General features: G+C 53.1%; 1 protein-coding gene across 1 annotated transcript; it reads left to right on the top strand.

The window, feature by feature from the left end:
- The first annotated feature begins 2,275 nt into the window (after positions 1 to 2,275).
- Positions 2,276 to 18,632, top strand: Slc38a3 (solute carrier family 38 member 3). The gene is made up of 16 exons (XM_032910558.1): positions 2,276 to 2,359; positions 9,849 to 10,000; positions 10,101 to 10,179; positions 10,350 to 10,465; positions 11,014 to 11,087; positions 11,174 to 11,266; positions 11,365 to 11,446; positions 13,565 to 13,647; positions 13,729 to 13,787; positions 13,976 to 14,143; positions 14,228 to 14,307; positions 14,560 to 14,660; positions 14,863 to 14,987; positions 15,073 to 15,217; positions 17,573 to 17,676; positions 17,767 to 18,632. Exons 2-16 carry the CDS (start codon positions 9,900 to 9,902, stop codon positions 17,869 to 17,871), a joined length of 1,515 nt encoding a protein of 504 aa, XP_032766449.1. The 5' UTR covers positions 2,276 to 2,359; positions 9,849 to 9,899; the 3' UTR covers positions 17,872 to 18,632.
- The last annotated feature ends 3,978 nt before the right edge of the window (positions 18,633 to 22,610 follow it).

The following is a 22,610-nucleotide window of genomic DNA, read 5'->3' as shown; positions in this document are numbered from 1 at the left end:
TGGGCTGACCAGGAACAGGTTGGGGGGTGTGTGTAAGGGAGGAGCCTGCAGATGCCCCCGGAATGTGTGGATCCAAGAAGGCCTAGGTTAGAGGCGAAGATGGGGCATCAATGTTCCAGAGGGTCTGGAAGAACTGCGAAGCATGGTACGGTGAGAAGGGCCTGGCCTCATTGGAGGTTGGCCAGGTAAGGGCTAAGGAAGAGGCAAGGGGGCGGAGCTAATATGATCTAAGGAGACTCTGTAAGATCCTAGGATTCTAGGTTCTATCCCACATGGCTGGCCGTCTTTTAGGCTTGTGTCGGAAATGTGGAAACCAGGGAATACAGGCAAGGGCTGGCCTAATGCCACAGATAATAAAGCTTTGCCTTTCCTGAGAAAGTTACCCCAATATGGCGGTGGGATACAAGGACAGGCATTTTCTCAGAGCTCTGGAAGAAGGTGCCTGGCTGCTCTATCCCGGCTGTGCAGCTAACATAGGCTGGGCTGGGAGATTCCGCAGGTGGTGAGGAAGGCCTCAGAGCTCTGTTTACCCTGGCAGGGTTCCAGGCCTAGCAACAACAAACACTGGCCCTTCCCCCAGCTTAAACATGATTGGCCTTACCCAGGGACCCCCTCATCACATTAGTCTCCAGGCCTCCCACAGCAGCCCAGCCCAGCCAGTCTCTGCCTGTTCAGTTTGGACCAAGGACTCCAATGTGCACATGCTGAGTGACCTTGAGCATACTTAGGACCCTCAGGAACTGCCTGTGGGTGCCACTACCCCTTGATAAATATCTCCTTTGAGTATCCAAGGCGAATCTGTCTCAGCCATTTCTTCCTCCCCGCTCCCCTCCGAGGGGCTGGGATTGCAGGCATGTGCCACCCTACCTGCTTTCTCATGCTTCCCCCGAGGTTGGGAGTCTAATGGCCCTTCACAACTGGTAAGTAAGCTCTGGTCTGGCAATTATGTCAACCTCGGCTAAGGATGCAAATCTTTCCTTCCTGTCATCTAGCTACCGGAAAGGTAGGTTGGATGGCCTGAGTTCCTGGAGCTGTCGCCACCCCAGGGCCGTTTCCCGCAGTTCCCTCAGCTCCCTGGCCCTCCTAGGCAGCATCTAGTCTGTTCATGGCTTATAGCTTTCTCTTTACCCCGCTTCTCTCTGGCCAGAGGGCAAGTCAGATATTTCTTTCTGATACAGAGGGAAACTGAGGCACGCTTGGGCTTGGCTGTGGTGGTGCTATGAGTCAGCAGGAAGGGAATCCAGGACTTCTAGATTTGAGGAGTCCCGACTCCCAGCCCGAGGCAGGGAAGGGCTGAGACCTGGCCTCTGAAGGAGTACTTCACAGCATCCGGAAGTAGATATGACATCAGGAGGTAGATATGACAGAGAAGTCCAGCTTGGTGGAGAACAGCAGAGGCCATGGAATTCAACGGATCAGAGCCAGTGGCTGAGAAACAAGGGGCCCAGCTGTCCTGAGAGTCGTCCCCAGCCCCTATAGCCTGAAAGGTCAACACCTCCCCTACTTTCCTACCCGACCACCTGCCTCTGAGCACAGGAGCCCTAGGTGGGAAGCAGGTAGAGGTAGCACTACCTGCCTGCCAAGAATGAGCCCCCTCCTCCAAAAGCCTTTTCCTCACAAGTCCTGCCTCCCTCTCCCCATTTCTGATGAGCAGGCTGACGGCAGTCACTCACTCCTAGAGTGGAGGGCATAGGGTAGGGCTTGAAAAGAGGCGATGTGCTCTCCCCTTGTTTTTGCTGCCCCAGCCCATATCTGCTTCAGCCTCAAGGATACTATCTCGGGTGAAGAAAAAACTGATTCAGATAGCCCCTCTCCCGCCACTGACAAGCAAGGGCGGCCCAGGCAAGGTAGAAAAGGCGTAAGTCTGAAAACCATCCATTCCAAGCCCCTCGCTGAAGTTTTAAGCCTTTCGGTATTCCTATTCCTGTTGGTTGAAGATCTATCTCTTCGGGGAGGCGGCCGGGGGTTGGGGGGGGGGTTGTGTTAGAGAAATGTAGGCAGAGTGTTTCAGGGGTTCAGGGCAGCCGCAGTCCTCACAAAGATATCTGCTTTGACCATCCTTCAAGGCTCAAGCGACCCCAGTCAGGCTTTCATACTTATAGGCTCCGAGGGCACCGAGGGCACCAAGGGCACCGACTGCCCCTTTGAGACGAACCGGCCAGGGCCCCGCTCCTCCCCAGACCAGCCCCTCCTTCCTCGGGCAGCCTGGGATTGGCGGGTCGGGGGCGGGCCAGGGGCGGGGCCGGGAACCCTTCATCCCCTGCCGCTGCAGTTGCTGCTGCAGCCCTGCGCTCAGCCTGGAGCAGAGCAGATCTCACCCTCTGGAACGGAGTGCTGAACGTGCCCACCACGAGGCCAGGTACGGCCGGGGATATAGAGCCACTAGCCCAGGGGTGCTGGGCGGGCCGAACCCACTATATCTCCCCCAGTCCACAGTGGGCTCTGGGCAGCTTTCCTTGTACCCCGAGACCTGGGCAGGCGTCCCAGCGAGCTCCAGAGCATAGGTTTGTGAGCCTGCCGGTAGGCACCCAGCTCCAAGCTTGCGCCAGAGTGCCGGGAGGGGCACTTCGTTGATTCCGCTTCTTAGTAGAGCTAAGCAGGACAGAAGGGGACAGCAGCCCGGGGTTAGATCCACAGGACCCCTAGTTTGAGGCTCAGTGGACCGACTTCCCGAGTCAGGACCCGCGGGCACCAGCTAAAGAACGGCCGGGAGTAGACTCTGGAGCGCTGCCCCGACGGGCGCCTGAGAGGCAGATCTGCCGGCTGGCACGCCGGCAGTCCGGGTATATTTATCCCGCTCTCTGGGCAGTTTGAGGGCAGATCGGGCCGGGACGCCTGAGGGGCCGCGGGGTACATGCTGGCCCCAGAACCAGTGCCATTTGCAGTGGGGCCAGCGGGCACTGCTTGTGGCTCTTGTGGCTCTTTGGCCTGAGGGCGGGGTGCAATGGTCGCTCCTGTCCACCTGTGGACCTGGCTGGCCGAGGTGTGAGTACCAGCCAGGGCCCAGGATTCAGTTTTCACGAACCCGCCCCTGTTGGACTGGCCCCTTCTATTGGCTACAGCGAATGTGTGCCGTTTGTTTACACTAGAGAAGGGGGCCAAGGGTGGGCACGTGAGAATTGCGCCCCAAGCCCAGCTCCCCCTCACCACGTGGCCTGAGACCTGCATGAAGGTCTTCCTTCTCCTGTGTGCAGAGGGAGGGGGCCTACATCAAAGGCTCTTGCACCCTGAGGTTTGGAGGACATCTCCTTCCTTTAGTCCCCAAGTCCTGTTCTTACCCATTTTGCTTTCTCCATGTCCCGCCATTATTTTGTCCCCTAGAAGAGACCCCTGGCACACAGTCTGGGATGGGGGCTTATTTTCCTGAAGAGAAGCCAGGCCCTTAGAGCGCTCGTTGTGTGTTAGAAAGCTCGATAAATCCAAGGATAGTTCGATTTAGAAATAGCGAACATCTGCACAGCTGTGGAAACCTGGGAAGCCCCATCATGGGAGGGATCGGGAGTGCATAGGGCCATGCCTGGCACGTTTTGGAGAGGCTGGGATAGCTGAATCAGGAATGGTAATCTCTGATTTCTTGAGCTTGAGCACGGGACCGTGTCTCTAGGAAAGATGAGAACGGTACGTCTCAGAGCTTCGTTCTGCCTGAGTCTGGGGAGCCCACCTCCTCACTGACTCTCGAGCCATCCTGTTGAGTGTGGATTCTTACCCCAGGCTTGCTGTATCCCACAGCCCAAGGCTCCAGAAAGCCAGGCCGAAAGAGTTGCTTAGTCCTGTACTTGTATCATGGTCCTTGGAGCCCCCGGCAAATGGGGAAGCAGCCCCAACGAAAGCAGGTAGATCATGAACTCCAGACTGGACCAGGAAAAGATCTGTCTGAAGCACACCCTGGGTGTGAGTGGAAGCACAAAGAGTGAGGGCAAAGCGTGTTTGCATGGTAGTGCTTGCTAGGGACGAAATGCCGTGTAGGCATTTGTGTGCACAGCAGGCTGGAATGTGGTGTGTGTGTGTGTGTGTGTGTGTGTGTGTGTGTGTGTGTGTGTGTGTGCGCGCGCGCATGCGCGCACGCGCTGTTGTAGGAAGGGGCCCTGTGGGAAGAGTTCTATTGTAGACATCACCAGGGACCGGGTCTCACAGAGTAGGAAAGTTAAACTGAGAACTTATAGAGAGGGCTTTGAATCCATTCCATTCACGCAGTAATGTTTATTGAGTACCTACTATGTGCCTTACTCACAATGTGATGGGTGGATGGATGGGAGTTGGGCCTTTGACTTTGTGTGGGAAGACAGACAGACACAGGAGGATAGGGTGGGAGCTCTAAAGGACCAAGCAGCTTTTCTGGGGGCCAACGGGAAGGACCAGCTGCTGGGGCAGGAGGGGCTTTCCTGCCAGTGGCCCAGGGTTGCTTGGCTTTGAATTTCCGCTCTGCGGGCCACGTCCTGTACACAGCCTCTCAGCCAGCACGTCTGCACCTGTGTGTGACCACTGACAATAGGAGTCACTTCAGCTGACCACCGCTTCTGCTAGTCTTTTCCTTTGTTCAGGTAAATAAAGTCTCAGGAACCAGCCTTGAGGTCTCTGAGCTTTCTAGTAGATCCTGGCCTTGTGACCTTCCTGGACTTGGCTCCACTGGATGTGACATGGCATCTGGTTGGCGGGCTACAACTTGAACTTATGGAGACCTGAAGATGCAGTGGTGGCCTTATGGAGTCCTTCCTGGGTTCTGCCTAGGCACTCCATGATACCTACAGAGCCTGACACACCCGCCTCATACCCTACACATGGCCATGTTGACGCCCTCTCCTTTCTTACTCCTTCTAGGACTCTGTCTTTGTTGGAGCAGGGGTTGTTTGATTGTTTGCTTTGGTTTTGTGGAGGGGCTTTTTTGTTGTTGTTGTTTTTTGTTTTTTTGTTATTTCAAAACAGGGTTTCTCTGAATCCTGGCTGTCCTGGAACTTGCTTGGCAGACTAGGCTGGCCTTGAACTCACAGAGATCCACCTGCGTTTGTCTCCCAAGCGCTGGCATTAAAGGTGTGTGTCACCGCTGGCCCAGCTCTGTTTCTGTGGTTTTTTAAGACAGAGCTTTGGCTGCTCTGGAACTTGCTATATAGATCAGGCTGGCCCCTAACTCATAGATATCCCCCTGTCTCTGCCTCCCAAGGGCTAGGGTTTAAGGTTTGTGCCACTACCCTTGTGGGGCTCTGTCTTTTGCTGTCCATTTCTTGGCATACCGCCTTCTTAACTTCTCTCATTGTCTCTATCTCCCTGGCTGAATAGCAAACCATCTACTCATGTATGATTTTTGATTCTTTCTGTTTTCTTTTATCCGTGACCCTGTATATCCACCCATGTTTCTCTAGCTCCCTGGGCCCCTATCTGTCTGGCTGGTTGTCTGTCTAGATCAGTATGCATGGGCGCATGTGTGAAATGTGTGTTTTCTTTTGCATTCTCTCCCCTCAGATCTTTCCTCTATGCCTCAATCCTCCTGACCTTGGATGTCTCCCCTCCTCCAAGCTGACCTTACTTTAGCCCCCCATCAGGGTCTACAATGAGTCCCAAGCTGCCCCAGGCCTGTGTTCCAGTTTTCCTGGAGGCCAGAAGCCCGGCTGTCCAAATATTTGGCCACCTCCAGGGGATTCCGGGTCAGCCCGGAGGAAGACGGACTGGCTGGCGTGGGGTCTCCCCTGCCTCTTGGGGGCCACAGTCACGTGATGTTCTGTCCTTTGCCTCAGCAGGACCTCTGGCTACACATCCCTCTGAACAAGCTGGCAATGGGGTTGGGGGAGGGGGCTGCTGCTGGCTCTGGACAGCTTGGACTGAGAGGTGCTGGCAACAGTCTCCCTTAGAGACTGAGCTGCAAGAGTCCAGGTCTCGGTGGGAGATGAGGCCAAGGTGGCTTGTAGGCATCTGCCTTGTCTAGGAAATGTACCCTGTCACAGGAAAGTCTACCTTCCGGCCCCAGCTGGGCTTCTTAGATCCTCCTAGATGCTTCCGGATAGCCAGAACACAGGCACAAGCTACACAGATCCTGGGGCCAAGGAGCTGAGGCATGGAGTGGCTAGGGTGTCAGTGTTCCAGGCTGTCACCTTTTCCCTGGCTTTGCCTGCTCTTGCATACACACCTCTTCATGACAGCTGTGCCGGCCACACACTGGCCACGTGTCTCATCCTCCTGTTCTATTGTGTCAGCAATGAGGCAGTGGTTAAGTACAGGCTGGGGTCTTCTATCACCAAAGTATGAAGCTGCGGCCTGGGGGAGGAAGGAGGCATGACTGACTGCTCTATCTGTCTACCTACCCTGGAGCTCAGTCTCCTATAGCAGCGGCTCCCAGCAGTCCCTGTGGCGGTGTGCTAGGGACCTACAATTCAAACATGTCAGCCATGTACTAATCCCCCAGTAATGCACATTTACTCCCAAAATGGAGTCCCCTCTTTAAACCTGGAAAAGCAGGTCTCTAGAGATAGTCTGACATAATGGCTAAACTGGAATAGCAGTTTCCCTACCATGAAGCCCCTACTAGGAGGCTCTGTGACCTTTCACCCCAATCAACTTGCTTCTTACCAGGTCTTCCTTGGGCTAAGGTCAAGGCTACCAAGACGCAGGAAGGCTGAGCTGTAGAAGTGAAGTTCATATGACATCCACACCCCCATCAGAACATATGTTTGCAGGACTGGGAGAAGTACTGTCCACCCTGTAGCCAGCCCACACCTGCAAACCCACTTAGGTCCCTGAGAACTGAGGAGAAAAATGGAGCCTAGGGACTCGGATAGGAGAGAACGCTGTGGTTCCCATAGTGGCTGATGCAAGCAACCAGCCCATCCTGGCCTGGATTCCTGGGCCTAGAAGTCTTTAATTAGCCAAAGTCAACACCTGCCGAGGTGTGCCTGATAAATTCTCACTCTGTGATGCCTGCGTGGGCAGGCAGGCATTACTTGATGCACCGTCCTCCTGATGTTCCTCCCTCCCATCTCCCAGCAGAGCAAACAAGCCTCCAAGTGGTGTGCTGGACCAGGCCCTCAGCTCACTGCCCATACTGCTCTGACTGATACCATTCTGGTGGCCTGGCCGAGGGCTCAGTGATCTCCCTATCCTAAGGCTTGACCATTCTTTGGAGTCCTCTGACCAGCCCTTGGAGGTGAAGCCTCACAAGAGTTCCCTCATCCTGTCATTGGCTTTGGTCTAGCCTCCCAGGACCCTTAGATATCAGGGGGCAACAAGGTCCTGGCTGAGGGTCTCTGTGTTGTGAGGCTGATCCTGGCTGGGGGCTAGTGTGGGTTCTCACCACCATTGGAGACAGCAGGCTTAAGGTAGGAGCCGTGAGACGGGCTGGCAGCCTTAGGAAGTATCTGAGATCCCCCTCATAGGATAAAAGCCAATCTCCACTCTGCAGCTCTGGTCCTGAAACCTGCCTACGCTGAGGTACAGACCTTGACTTAGCCTCTATGGCTCTGGAAGGTTTGCCTATGCTTACAGACTCTTCCCTCTCCCCTCACCGCCTGCTGGTACCACACCTCAGAGCCTATGTGCTCTCTGCTTAAGCCTCTCTTCCTTGCTTCATACTTTGGAGCTTCTGAGTGCACTGCCTCTTCCAGGAAGCCTTTCTTGATACCTCTCTCCCCTAACTTTTTTTTTTTTTTAGGGATGGAACCTTTGGTCTTTTGCATGCCAAGGACTCTACCACTTAATTATATCCCTAACTCCCCTCTCTTTTTTAAAGCCCCAGAAGAATTGCCTCACATCCAGTTGCAGCAGGAGATGTAAAATGTTGGTGGTTGGGGTTGGCTGTAATGGAACATGGAAGGACATCACTTCTACCCGATTTGAGGTCATTTAAGGATAAAGATTTTGCATCCTTCCTGGGATCTCAGGGCAGCCTGAGGCCCGGCAATGACTGGTTATGAATAATAGCCATCAGGACTCAAAAGCTTTAGCCCACATCCTGAAAGGGGACAGGGAACCTAGAGCCAGAACCTTAGGCACCTCCCATAGTCATTCCACAGACTTAGTCTCCCTGGATGCAGTGCTAGGCTGCTCCGTATCCCGATGCCAGAATAGAATGAAGCCCTGCACACACCAGCCCAGGCAAGCCCTTGGGGGCCTCTGTCATTATGACAGAAACAGTTGCTTGGTCTAGACTGCTGACTCAGCACACACCGAGGGCTTGTCCCAGCTTGCCCAGGGTGGGGACCGAGCAAGGGCAACCTACTGAGTGTCAGGGGGCTTTGGAGACCTGGCAGTGGTACCTTACACCTAGGTGAGATCCTGGCAAGGTAGCAGAGAAGGGCAACATGAGGACAGCCTAGGGATGATGGGTGATCTAAAAGAGAGAGCCCTAGAGGACAAGTCCACATGGCCAGGGTCCTGGGTAGGTAGGCTGGGATGATAAAGGACTCAGAACTGACAACCAGGGAGACAGACGTAGGTAATGGTGCTGGGCGTGGAGTTCCCAGAGCTAAGGTATTCGAGGTCTGAGCTCTAGGCTAGGGCAGTGGGTGAGGGTGCTCTGGTGGGTGTTGGGAGAGATGTCTACATGGTGTGGGGACCTAAGGCTGAGCCTGGCTCCCTGTAGGATCGAGGATCAATCCTGGGTGTTTATTTTATCTCCGTGGAGCATTCACTTCATAGACGGTCCACTGGGAGCCAGAGTAGCTGCATTTGGGGTACCCCGTTTGCTTCGGGTGCAGCCTCTGGCGTTCCTGCCTTGCAGAGACAGCCCTTTCTGGTCTCCCCTCTGGCTCAGTGCCCCTCCTTGCCACTTTAGCCTTTTAGGATGTCCTGACAGAGCCTGGGTTCAGTTTGCCCAGACATCTGGGCACGGTAGGTAACCCCTGGCCCCAGGGATGGGAGAGGAGCCAGTGAGTTGTCTGGGCAGAGCTCGCTGCGGGGCAAGGAAGCTGGATCATCTGCAGTTCAGCCCGGCCAAGCCCAGAGAGAGAAGGGGCACCCAGCAGTGACATGGGCTTCTCCTCAGCCGGCCAAGCCCTGAGCAACTCCTGGTCCAGGGAAATGAGAACTCTGTTCAGAGAGAGGCTTGGATGGCAGGCCCCGCGGATTAGGGGCTCCCTGGCAAGAGAGGAGATGTTAGAAGGAAAGCAGGGCTGTGAGGAGCATGAAGAAGAGCAAGTGGCCCATGAACTGTGTGCCCTGGGGCATCCATTTCCTGGAAGGGCCCCTGAGGGCCTTTCACCACAGCCGGGCTGGATGAGCCCAGGTGTCCAGCCCCAGCACTGCCTCAGGCCTCCTGGCTCTGGAGGGGGCACCCTCTGCGCCTGCTGTCCACAGCGCCAGCACTCAGCCCACAGAGAGCCCTTTGTTCTGACTGCCAACAGAGCCCGCCGGGCAGCTGGGAACAGAGCCCACACCCCTCACCCTCTCCCAAGGCCTCCAGCCGTCGGGTAGTGCCATTCTAGGTTGGCCAGGAGGCCCCTGGCACACAGGACCAGTTCAGGAAACTGTGTCCCAGGACTACTGTGAGGAAGGGGATTCAGTCCAAGGCGCACATGCCAAGTGGGGTCAGAACCTAGGGCTTAGCGTTCAGGGCTTCTGGTGCCATTCAGGTATCGACTCAGATCAGCCAAATGACCCTCACTTCACAGGTAGAGAAACTGAGGCCCCTGCAGCTTGCTTGGACTAGTCGATGTAGGGGACTTATTGTCCCATCAGGATGTCCTAGGAGCTCAGGTGTTCAAGTTCTGCTCCACACCCCAAAGGCCTGGGGAAGTGGCAGGTCTCAGTGAGCTTTCATGCGCCCGTCAGTCCCAAGTGACCCTCTCAGAGATGTATTACAGCCATTGGCTTCATGTGGGAGACCATGACCCCAAGGATAACCAGAAGAACTGATTGATCCACAGATACCTGACGGTGTTTGTGTGAGAGCGGTGCTCTGGGGTGGTTTCAGAGCCATGGAGATACCCCGACAGACAGAGATGGTGGAGCTGGTGCCCAACGGCAAACACCTGGAGGGGCTTCTACCAGTGGGCATGCCCACGGCAGACACCCAGAGGTAAGCAGAAAAGGGAGCAGGTGGTGGCTCAGAGCATCCTGGGCAGAGGGACAAGACACAGGGCTGGGACTGAGTCCCACGCTCTGGCTTCCTCTTACAGGGCTGAAGACGCCCAACACTGTGGAGAGGGCAAGGGCTTCCTTCAGCAAAGCCCCAGCAAGGAGCCGCACTTCACCGATGTGAGCCGGGCAGCCTGAGGGAGTTGGGGGGCTGTGGGGAAACTGGCCTCTGGTGATGAGGTGCTCTGGGGAACGCCACGGTAGGCTGGGAGGCAACGAGGAAGAATACCACAGTGCACCCCGCTTCCGCTAACTCCCCACTTCTCTCCATCCCGCTTTGGTGCCTGCAGTTCGAGGGGAAGACATCGTTTGGGATGTCGGTGTTCAATCTCAGCAACGCCATCATGGGCAGTGGCATCCTGGGGCTCGCCTATGCCATGGCCAATACGGGCATCATCCTCTTCCTGTGAGTGCTTCTGAAAACAGCCCTAAATAGCTGCTGACCAGGACCTTCCAGGACCTTCCAGCTCACTTTCCAGTGGGTGGGCACTTCTTTCCCTGCACCCAGGCCACCGCTGCGAAAACACCCACAGCCAGGCAAAAATACCTCACTGTTCTTCAAACCCACAAGCCCGGGCTTACAGGCCTGACTCTGTTCTACTACGTTTACACTCGATGGCTGGACCCGTGCGGCCAGCCCTCGTGTGGCCACACGAGGCCTTGATTTGGTGGCTCTGCCCTGAAGCCTGACTGGAAAACATATTTGTCCCAAAGACTCAAGAAGAAGAGGTGCTTAGAGGACAGGCACAGGACACTCTTGACCCAGAGTGCCCCAACCCGGGTCGTACTGCACCCTGGGTCAAAGAGAGTAGCGTTCACAATGTCTCTTGACTTGCACCCTCTCCGTCGGGGGAGTTCAGACATGTATGTCACAGACTCCTCCCTCCTAACCTCCTCGAATCCATCACTCCTTGTTTGTCAACCCGGTGGCCTTTTTTCCTCCGTGTCCCCTAGGTTCCTGCTTACGGCGGTTGCCCTGTTGTCTAGCTACTCCATTCACCTGCTCCTCAAGTCTTCTGGGATTGTGGGTGAGCTGTTTGTAGGCTTGCAAAGGGGTGGGGCTGAGGTGACGAGGGCCAAGCCCCCCAGCTATCCTGACTTCCTGTGTCCACAGGCATCCGTGCCTATGAGCAGTTGGGCTACCGTGCCTTCGGGACCCCAGGAAAGCTGGCAGCAGCCTTGGCCATCACGCTTCAGAACATTGGAGGTGAGGCAGTGGCTGGGGCAGCAGTAGGCAGACTGGGCAGGTCTGAAGGTTGGCTGGTTCAGCTGACCTCAGCGGCTATCCTCCTGCCTCCTTCCCAGCCATGTCCAGCTATCTGTACATCATCAAGTCTGAACTGCCTCTTGTCATACAGACCTTCCTGAATCTGGAGAAGCCGACCCCGTGAGCATGGGAAATGGGGGGTGGAAGTAATGGCTACCCAGCTAGCTTGATAGAAACTACGGCTCGGGGAGAGCAGAGCGCTGCACAGAAAGCTGCATTCAGTTCCTGCTTGTGTGCAGAGCATCCAGGGAAAGCCCGGAGAGACGGAAAGCGGGCCCATGTGACCCAGGACCCTGCATATGAGCAGAAGGGCCTCAGGCTTAACTCTAAGCACCTGCTATTCCTGACCATGGGGTCACCCGCCCTAGCCGCCACTACCAAGAGATTAAACCCAGGGCCTGTGTGGGGGTGCCTGCTACTTAGCTAGCACGGGCTGAACATCAACCTTGTTTTGTATTTAGGGGAAGGGATCAGAGGCTTTCCCCTGCTGTGGACAACACAGTGCCCACAAGCAAAGGGGCTGTGCCTGAGAACAATGCTGAGAGGAAAGGACTGGGGATGTGCACCTAGGGTCCCATTGGCTTTTCCCTAGGAAGGGCCTTGAATTTGCCCGAGTCCTGCTCCTCTTACCCTTATCTATGCCCCGAGTTCATCTCCAGGAGAAAGAAGGGCCAGAATAATGCAAGATGCAGGTGCCAAGAGAGACCGCAGGGGCACACATTACTTGCAAGTTCCTGAGACCCTCCCCCCGCTAGAAAATGAAGACGCTCCCTGAGCCAGGTCCTTTCAGGAGACTGGACCCAGGCCTCTAAGACAACACTACCAGCAGCTGTAGTCACAGGGGACCTGCACGAGCTCTGTCCCAGGCCAGCTCACCCAACTCAGGAGTGTGACCGTGGGCCCATTTTAGATAAAGCTTAGGCAGATTTGGAGTTATGGTTAAATATTCATTCGGGCACACAATGTGGTGTCACTGGTGTGCAACTAGAGAAGCCGGTGGCCCCATGGCAGACTGAGGAGCTGCTTTCTGACCAGGGATTCTCTTGTGGTAAAAAATATAAAAAAATTAAATAACTATGGATGTCTCTTATCCTGCTAGGCCCAGCACCTCAGTGCCCCAAGATATCTGCTAGATATCACAACCCAACTCTACAGCGGCCCAGTATCTCCTGCTGCCACACACTTTCCTATACTCAAACCATCACATAAAAGAACACACAAAGGGGTTGGGGATTTAGCTCAGTGGTAGAGCGCTTGCCTAGGAAGCGCAAGGCCCTGGGTTCGGTCCCCAGCTCCGAAAAAAAGAACCAAAAAAAAAAAAAAAGAACACACAACACAAAAACCTTTGGCCCAATTGATAAGATATAATTGCCCCCCTAAACATACAAAGCCTGGTACCATCCATCCCTTAAGAACATTAACAACAACCTGTAAATACATAGAGCAGAATCTTTTTTTTTAAATATTTTTATTTATTTATTATATATGAGTACACTGTAGCTGTCTTCAGACATACCAGATGAGGGCATCAGATCTCATTACAGATGGTTGTGAGCCACCATGTGGTTGCTGGGATTTGAACTCAGGACCTCGGGAAGAACAGTCAGTGCTCTTAATCTCTGAGCCATCTCTCCAGCCCTTTTTTTTAAAAACATTTTTATTCTGAAGTGGAATGTGTGTACAGGCTCAGGAACTATATGCTGCACAGATCTAAGAAGAAATGGATGGAGTGATGCTGAAACAGTTTTGAGACAGGGTAGTCAGATGCTTCATTCATTTTAGAACAGTTTTTGTTTGTTTGTTTGTTTGTTTTACTCTTTTTTCTTTTTTTTTTTTTTTTTTTTTTTTTTTTTCGAGCTGGGGACCAAACCAGGGCCTTGCGCTTGCTAGGCAAGCGCTCTACCACTAAGCTAAATCTCCAACCCATAGAGCGGAATCTCAATGTCACCAGCCATGGCTTCTCGCCCTCTCACTCCAGTCTCTCTCCCTTTTCCAGTTTCCTCCTCTTTCTTCAAACTTCACTCCCACCCATCCTTCCTCTCACCCAATGACAGGCCTCCTTCTGTCCTGTACCTGCCCCTCACCTGTATTTTACAGATGCAATGGGGAGAAGGTTCTGGTGAAGTCACCTGAGTCCTGAGCGTGTGACTAGGCAGCAGTCCTTGGGGCAGTGGAATTAGCATCAAAACACAGATAACTCCAGGGCAAACCACAACTGGATTCCGTCTATTCCTACAGGGTGTGGTACATGGATGGCAACTACCTTGTGATCCTGGTATCCGTCATCATCATTCTGCCCCTGGCACTAATGCGACAGCTCGGTGAGTCAGCAGGGTCACACTCTAGGGGGACATCAAGGGACACCGGAGAGGCCTGAGTCTCACAGTTTCCCTCCTTTGCAGGCTACCTGGGTTACTCCAGTGGCTTCTCTCTCAGCTGCATGGTGTTCTTCTTGATCGCAGTGAGCCACCCTCCATGTTGGTCAGGAAAGAGCAGTGGCCCAAGGGAGTCCTCTGTCAGAGGGAGGGGGTCAGGCTCTCTTGGGAAGCTGGAGTGAGAAGACAGCTCTTCTAATCTTGAATATGGTTTCCCAGTCCCGTTGCTGGCGGCTCTGCCTGACTCTGCCGCTCTCGCGTTTCTCCACCCCAGGTCATCTACAAGAAGTTCCAAGTGCCTTGCCCACTGGCACACAACTTGGTCAATGCCACAGGTAACTTCAGCCACATGGTGGTGGAGGAGGAGAAGTCGCAGCTGCAGAGCAAGCCTGACACGGCTGAAGCCTTCTGCACCCCAAGCTACTTCACACTCAACTCACAGGTTCCAACAGGCCACACCGGGCCAGGGGAGCGGGGAGGGGCCGGGTGGGCAGGACTGCCTTGACATAATCCTATGTGTCTCCAGACGGCATACACCATCCCCATCATGGCCTTCGCCTTTGTCTGCCACCCTGAGGTGCTGCCCATATATACGGAGCTCAAGGAGTAGGTGTCTGCGGCTGGGGGAGGGGCAGCGGCTGGTCTGGAGAGGACAGATGTGCTCTTGGATGTCTGTCTGGAGGGAGATAAGCTGAGACTCGGGTCACCGGACCAGAGGTCTCCATGGTTGATAAGAGTGGGAATCAGAGTCAAGAAAGAGACTGGGGAGCAGGGCGGCGGGGGGGGGACCCTCCGGTATAAACGGGTATCACCATATGGCTCAGCATGCTACTAAGTCTTGTCTCTTACTGTCTGCAGCCCCTCCAAGAGGAAGATGCAGCACATCTCCAACCTGTCCATTGCTGTCATGTATGTCATGTACTTCCTGGCTGCCCTCTTCGGCTACCTCACCTTCTATGGTATGGCTGGATCGGCGCGGGTGGGATCAGGGGCCAGGCTGGGAGGCAAGGGCTAGTCGGTGGCCACAGTGACAATAGGCACTCGCTAGGTGTGCAATGCCTGACTGTCCTGCAGCTGTGGAGGTGAGTCTGAGTACCACTCCCCACAGTGTCAGGGTCCACCGCCCCCTGGCCTGCTGACCACCCTCCCTGCCTGCCACAGACGGGGTGGAGTCAGAGCTGCTGCACACCTACAGCAAGGTGGACCCATTTGATGTGCTGATCTTGTGTGTGCGCGTGGCCGTGCTGATAGCGGTCACACTTACAGTTCCGATCGTTCTGTTCCCGGTGAGCCAACGGGCAGGTGACTGGGCAGGCTGAAGGGAGGGTCTCACGCAGGCCACCAGACCGACGGTTCTTCCCCCTGCCCCAGGTACGACGGGCCATCCAGCAGATGCTGTTTCAGAACCAGGAGTTCAGCTGGTTGCGGCACGTGCTTATTGCCACCGGCCTGCTCACTTGCATCAACTTGCTGGTTATCTTCGCCCCCAACATCTTGGGCATATTTGGGATCATTGGTGAGAATCGGACCCTGCTGTGTGAGCTGGGTAGAGCTACATAGCGTTTCACTTCTACAGATCCTGGTAGACCCCTGAATTCACACCCTACATTTGTGAAAGCTGTCCCGCTGTGTACACGGTTTGGCCTCCTGCCTGAAATCTTGTCCTTACTATTGTAATCCATTTGGAAGGCTCAAAACCCCCGAGTTGGTACTTTTTTTTTTTTTTTTTTTTTTTTTTTTTTTTGTTCTTTTTTTCCGGAGCTGGGGACCGAACCCAGGGCCTTGCGCTTCCTAGGCAAGTGCTCTACCACTGAGCTAAATCCCCAACCCCGAGTTGGTACTTTTTAATAGATGATGGTGTGGATGCCCAGGCCAAAGTCTCCACAAAGGATCTCACTGGGTTGGGCATGGTACCATGTACCTGTAGTCTTAGCTTGAGAGGATACAGGAGACTCGCTTGAGCCTGTTTAAAACTACCACAGACAGCATAGCAAGACACTTCGGACAACCACAAAAGATCTCATAATGTCTTAGCCCATTTTACATATGGGGAGGCCAAAGTCCAGTGTAATAAGAGGGACATAAAAGCTACAGTTGATGAGTGGAGAGACCCAATTTAGCTCCAAGACTGTTAGACTCCAAGTTTGATGCTCTGTGACCCAAGTCATAGGACTGATTCCTTAACCCTACTCTTCAGTCTGCCTTACTGATCTGGGGGCTGAGAAATGTGATTCTCTTGGAAAGATTGGCTTCCACATGTTCAAGATTGGAGTCAAACTGAAGTCCACAGATTGAAACGCCTTGTTCAAGGGATGGAGAAGTCTTTCAGGAAACTGTTAGTCAGCTCTTTGTCGCTATAACAGAATACCCGAGGCAATTAACTTATAGAGAAAAAAAAAAAGTAAGGCTGATGAGGTGGCTTAAAAGTGCCTGCCACCAAGTCTGACAACTTGAGTTTAATCCCTAGAACTCACATGGTGGAAGAAGAGAACTGAGCCCTGAATGGTCGTCCTCTGATGGCCACATGTGCACAATGGCACAGTGCAGCTACACACACACACACACACATATACCTAGCAATAAATATAAAAACTGAAAAACGAGAGAGAGAGAGAGAGAGAGAAGGTTGAGGGACTGAGGACGTAGCTCAGTTAGACTGTTTGCCTGACTATGCATGCACGATGATCTGGTTAGACTTCAGCACATGTAAACAAGCGGTTGCAGCGATATTCCCAGCATTGGGAAGGTGGGGACAGGAAGAGCAGGGGTCCAAGGTCATTCCTGGCTATACAGTTTGAGCCTGTCCTGGGATACGTAAGACCTTGTTCCCAGACAAACAAAAAGGTTTATTTTGGCTCATGCTTTTATAGGTTTCAGCCATGATTGACTGGTACCAGTTGATTTGGGGACTGTTGTAGAGATAGCCCATCCTGACAGAAGTGCATGGCAGAACAAAACTCCTTACCCTGTGGCCAAGAGCTAAAAGGGAAAGAGGAGACAGGGCCTTACAGACAGTCCTTTTTTTTTTTTTTTGGTTCTTTTTTTCGGAGCTGGGGACCCGAACCCAGGGCCTTGCGCTTCCCTAGGTAAGCTCTACCACTGAGCTAAGTCCCCAGCCCCCACAGACAGTCCTCTTAAGGGGCTCATATGTGTGCCTAAGGATCTTCCTCAAGGCTCCGCCTCCTAAAGGCCCCACCCCCTTCCAAACAGCACCAACTTTAGAACCTAGAGAGGCCCCCAAGCACTTGGGCCTCTGAGAGCATTCAAGATCCAAATTATAAAAAGCTGTGTGAGGGGGTCGGGGATTTAGCTCAGTGGTAGAGCGCTTGCCTAGCAATCGCAGGGCCCTGGGTTCGATCCCCAGCTCCGAAAAATAGAAAAGGAAAAAAAAAAAAAAAGCTGTGTGAGGAAACCAGTATTCTTGCGTGTGTGTGTGTGTGTGTGTGTGTGTGTGTGTGTGTGTGTGTATGTATGTATGTATGTAAGTGTGTATGTGAGTGCTCTGCTGCATGTACATCCAAATGTCACAAGAGGGCATCAGATGCCCTTATAGATGGCTGTGAGACACCATGTGGTTGCTGGGAATTGAACTCGCGACCTCTGGAAACTGCTGAGCCAGCTCACCAGCCCCAGGAAAGGGCTTTATTCTGTCGTAACTTTCTTTTCTTCATTCATGTATGTTTTCTTTACCCACCAGCACCATCAGCCTTGTAGCTGGTGGAGAGAGAGCAAGAGGGAGAGGTTAGTGGGCTCCTCAGAGTCAGGCAGAGCTCTCCCCCAACAAAGAATATTTGACCTCCCTGGGAGTCCACTTCAGACCCTGGCCGATAGGCGAGCGTGAGCGGCTGTCGCTAAGTTCTGCTCTTTGCAGGTGCTACATCTGCTCCGTGCCTCATCTTCATCTTCCCTGCCATTTTCTACTTCCGAATCATGCCCACTGAGAAGGAGCCTGTGAGATCCACCCCCAAAATCCTGGTAGGAGGGGCCTTGAAGCCCAGGGGCTGGGGTAGAGCTAGGGGAAGTGTCCGTATCTTGGGCCTGACTCTCCTTTCTGATCCTCCACAGGCCCTTTGCTTTGCTGCGGTTGGCTTCTTGCTGATGACCATGAGTTTGAGTTTCATCATCACTGACTGGGTCTCTGGGACCAGCCAACATGGAGGAAACCATTAGGATGACCTCCATCTTGCTCTGTTTATTCCTCCTAGTACCCCCTGCCCTCTCGCTCTCCAGCCCCTGCTCCCAGCCAGGGGCTAAGGAAGGGGAGAAAGACAGGGGAGAAAGACTCTGTAAATACTACGGCATTTGGCTCCACCCATATCCTCTCCGTCGGAAGGTTTTTGTTGAAGAGCCAAGGCCCTTGGACCACCCCTGCTGGGTTCCAGAGCTGCAGGGGCTTCCTGCACTAGGAACAGGGTGGGGCTGTCGCCTTAGATCCCACCGAAACCCTCCATCCTCCTCCAGCAGCTGTGTACACTGAGGCCTAGCAGCCACCTCCTGAGGTCACACAGGCTGCAGGGGCACAAAGAGCCAGAACCCAGGTCTGAAGACATCCCCTAGTCCTGCTGGGAGCCCACATCCCCTGGTCTCCAGCTCCTTTTCCAACACTTGGGGCCCCAAGTCTTAGATACAGGGGCCCTTCCTCTTCCATCTCGTCCATAGGAGACCCTGTCCCAACCCATATCTGGGGTCAGCAGGTTCTGCTGAGGATGGGGCTGGTGTGTACCCCCAGAGATCCCTGCTGTTGGACCTTCACCAGTCCTGGGGAGGCTGGGACTCCCACACCTCAAGCCCGGGCCATGACTTACATTCCACTGCTGGGAGAAGAGAGGCGGGGCCCAGAGTATCCTGCCCTTGGGAGTCAAAGACCCTAGGAGCCAGGCTGGCACGGGGATGGGGAGGCTGGCCTTTTATAAATATTATATGCAGACCGATTGTGTTCTTTATTTTTGGTCTCCACAGTCGTCGGGTTTCTTGAAAATAGGGTAGGGATCAATAACGATGGTTGGGGGTGGAGGGACTGGAGGTTCTCCTGTTCGCTTGCCTGCGTGCGAGTGGGAACTGAACAAGACCCTCCACCCCCACCCCACCTCCCGCCTCTCAGACCAAGCAGTGGCGTGCTCAGACCCAGTTCTGGGCCTGGGCCAAGTTCAGCACAGACCTGCTTTCTCACGGGGTGAGGTGGGGAGGAATTAATGAGCTCCAGGAAGTGGGACAGAGAGAAGCCTGCGGAAGGACGCAACGTGAGGTGCATCCCCAGCAGCTCCACGGGGTCTGAGCTGGGAGTAGCCGAGCTGTGCCGAAGCCTCGGGATAGGGCCCACAATCTACCGGCTCTTGGGCTTCCTGTCAGCTCTCGGTCAATGCCTTCAGGCTGGAGCAGAAATCCAGGGATCCTTTCCCTTGCAGGACTGATTTTTTTTTTTTTTTTTTATTGATAATCAACACCTCTATGAATGAAGGTAGGCTAGCGAATCTCACTGGAGTTGGGATAGTCCTGAATGGCTAAGTCCGAGGCAAGGCAGGGACTTCGAGGAGGCGGGGTCAGATATCCTGGCCCAAGTGGGACTGGGAAGCTACCCACGGCAACTCGCAGGCCTGAATCAGCTACAACCCAAAGGGATAGAACTGCCCAGACCTTGGCACCAAACCCTCATTAGGAAAGACCCTGAGCTGGGATAGGCCACCAGCGAAAGGACAGCAAGAAAAATCCAGTTTGAACTTGAAAGGCAACTGCCAGCTTGGGAAAGCCCTGAAGAAAGAACTTCTTCAAGCTGGTGGCTGCTTGGCGCACTGCTGTGCCAGCTAGACAGAGGGGAGCTCCTGAGTCCTATTCCCATCGGTTCCAGGAGCCTGACTTCAACCACGAGCCCTGTGGCCACCAGAAACGTCTGGACGCTGACCTAGGGGTAGACTGTCAGAAGGGACTGTCCCCTGTGGGCCACCTGCTTCTTCTCCATTAGATGGGGCACATCACATCGTCTTGCCTGGAATGCCTGGTTAGCTCACTGGGGTGCTGGTAATCAAGGGAAGATGCTATCCTGTGGGCAGATCTTAGAGCCTTTTTATATCCCCTACTCAAAGAGGGATGCAGGACAACACAGCAACGGGACATCAGCCGAGCTGAAGGCTTCTCAGTCCAGATGTGAGGACAGTAGTCCCCACACAGAGCCAGGGTGGGAAGGAGGACCCACACCCTAGAGCTCCCCTCTGCACGCCCAGCCAGAGCAGGGGGGTAGGCTCCAGTAGGAACGGGGGCAAGTGATGTAGGCACTGTACTAGATTCTGGAGCCATGTATGTATCCCCATGACTGTAAAATGAGGATTCCTGTCGCTGGCCACCAAGTCTGGGGACAGGTTGATTGTGCCTCGGTGAGGATAGGTCCATGGTCCTTTGGGTCTCCTTAAGGATTGTATGTTTTTAATAACTTCCGAGGTTTTCCCCCCTCTTCTTTATGCTTTTGAGAGGGAAAAACGTTCTCTGCTTAGAAGCTTAGTGGTCGAGTATTTGTCTAGCATGGGAGAGGTGCACATAATCAGAGGCTCTGGAGAAAATTATTTTATTTGAAATATTGATGTTAGAGCACCCCCAAAAGCCTACGTCTATATTTCCTCTACTCTTTCTTTCCCTGTTGAGGGACAGAAGACGAGATCTCACTGGGTAACTCCGGACAGATCCAAGCTTCCAGTTCTCCTCCTGAGAGGTGAAACCAAAAAGATAATACAGACTAGGAAAATATATTGGTCCCTCGCTGTCCAGCAGCTGGCTTTACCCACATCTCCTCGCCGATGTGTACACTCCAGAAAAAGGACTTACCCATTCATTCTTTGCTTTGTTGTCAAGGTGTTGGGTATTGAACCCAGGGTCTCACATATGTCAGACAAGTTCTCAACAAAATAGCTATATCCCCGGGTCCATTTTTGGGGAGGGTGCTGGGATCAAACCCAGGGACTCACACACAGTAGGCACAGGGTCTCATACCAAGCTATATTACAGTCATCCCAAAGTTTTTTATGGAAACTTTTTCACATGCCAAACACTCTTAGATGACAGTGACCAAGGATGGAGGCACCTTTAGAAGAGAGGCATTAATCATGAACACAGTTACCTCACTTGTTAGAGGATACTTAGTATGAGCCTGGGGCATAGTGGCACACACTTCTAGTCCCAGCCTTCGGGAGGCAGAGGCAGGTGGATCTACAGGCTAGCCTGATCTACAGGGTAAGTTGCAGGACACAGAGAAACCCTGTCTTGACAAATCAAAACAACAACAAAGCAAACAAACAAACCCAAACAAACAAAAAAGCAAGTTCGTGGATTTCTGTAGTCGGCAGGACCAGCCAGTGGAACATACCTTAGCAGATGAGGGACGGCCAGGAGTTCACGGAGGCTGAAGCTGAGAGAAGCGGATAAAAGTAGACATGGCCAGTGGGCACTGGAGGGGGACATACTCTGGGCCCTGTCAACCACAGGATGTTTGGATTTTTTTTTTTCCAGCATGAGAACCAATGCCAGGCCCTGAAATGGAAGAGGAGAAAGGTCTGATTTACTGGACTCTAAGGGTTTTTCATTTTCTTTGTTTTGATTTTTGGTTTTTATTTTTGCTTGTTTGCTTGTTTTGCTTTGTGCTTTTGGTCATTTTTTTCAAAATAGATGTATATATTTTTTAAAGATATTTATTTATTTATTTTATGTATATGAGTACACTGTAGCTGTCTTCACACACAACAGCAGAGGGCATCAGATCCCATTACAGATGGTTGTGAGCCACCATGTGGTGCTGGGATTTGAACTCAGGACCTCTGGAAGAGCAGTCAGTGCTCTTAACTGCTGAGCCATCTCTCCAGTCCCCCGACAATATATATATATATATTTTTTTTCTTTTTTTCGGAGCTGGGGACCGAACCCAGGGCCTTGCGTTGGCTAGGCAAGTGCTCTACCACTGAGCTAAATCCCCAACCCCGACAATATATATTTTTAAGATTTATTTATGTATTCATTGAGTGCTCTATTTGCAAGTGTGCCTACACGGCACAAGAGAGCATCCCATACAAGAGGGCATCAGGGGCTGGAGAGGTGGCTCAGCGGTTAAGAGCACCGACTGCTCTTCCCGAGGTCCTGAGTTCAATTCCCAGCAACCACATGGTGGCTCACAACCATCTGTAATGGGGTTGGGTGTGTCTGAAGACAGCTACAGTGTACTGTCATACATTAAATAAATAAATAAATCTTAAAAAAAAAAAAAAAAAAGGGCATCAGATCTCATTACAGATGGTTGTGAGCCACCATGGTTGTTGGGATTTGAACTCAGGATCTGTGGAAGAGCAGTCAGTGCTCTTAACCACTGAACCATCTCTCTAGCCTCCCCTGTCCCCCAACCTTTTGAGACAAGATCTCTGATATGTAGCCTCAACTAGACTGGAACACCCTCTGTAGACCAGGCTGACCTTGAACTCATAGACGTCCACCTGCCTCTGCCTCTCCAGTGCTAGGATTAAAGATGTGCACATTTTTTTCCAGCTGGTAAATCTAGGTGTTATATAGATCGCTCTGGTTGCTGAGTTGAGAAATAGCCCAGAGGTTTGGAGTCTGTACTGCTCTTCCAGAGGACCCAAGTTTGAGCTCCAGCATCTACATCAGAAGGCTCACGACAGCCTCAAACTCTAGCCGCAGAGGGTTTTGAGCCTCTGCCCTTCATGGGTCTTGCGTGTATGTGTTTATACACATGTTTTAAAATTTAAATCATGGAATGGAAATGGAAGAAAGACAGAAACACAGACAGACTGATTGGAAATCACTGCTGAAAGGAGATAAGAGATGGGAGCTTGGCTCGGGGGTGGGCTGGAGCTAGGTAGAAGGAGGCTGGAGGAACCGAGCTAGAAGACAGCAGAGGAAGGGGGAACAGTGACAGC

Source organism: Rattus rattus, chromosome 8 (assembly GCF_011064425.1).
Source record: "Rattus rattus isolate New Zealand chromosome 8, Rrattus_CSIRO_v1, whole genome shotgun sequence".
Taxonomy (NCBI): Eukaryota; Metazoa; Chordata; class Mammalia; order Rodentia; family Muridae; genus Rattus; species Rattus rattus.
This window is presented reverse-complemented; position numbering and strand designations above follow the sequence as displayed.

What these genes read in the sequence shown, in the direction of transcription:
- Slc38a3 (XM_032910558.1), top strand. Translation starts at nt 9,900, where the DNA reads ATGGAGATACCCCGACAGACAGAGATGGTGGAGCTGGTGCCCAACGGC. An exon ending in ACGGGCATCATCCTCTTCCT is followed by an intron (nt 10,466 to 11,013) that starts GTGAGTGCTTCT and finishes CGTGTCCCCTAG; the next exon opens with GTTCCTGCTTACGGCGGTTG. An exon ending in CAAGTCTTCTGGGATTGTGG is followed by an intron (nt 11,088 to 11,173) that starts GTGAGCTGTTTG and finishes CTGTGTCCACAG; the next exon opens with GCATCCGTGCCTATGAGCAG.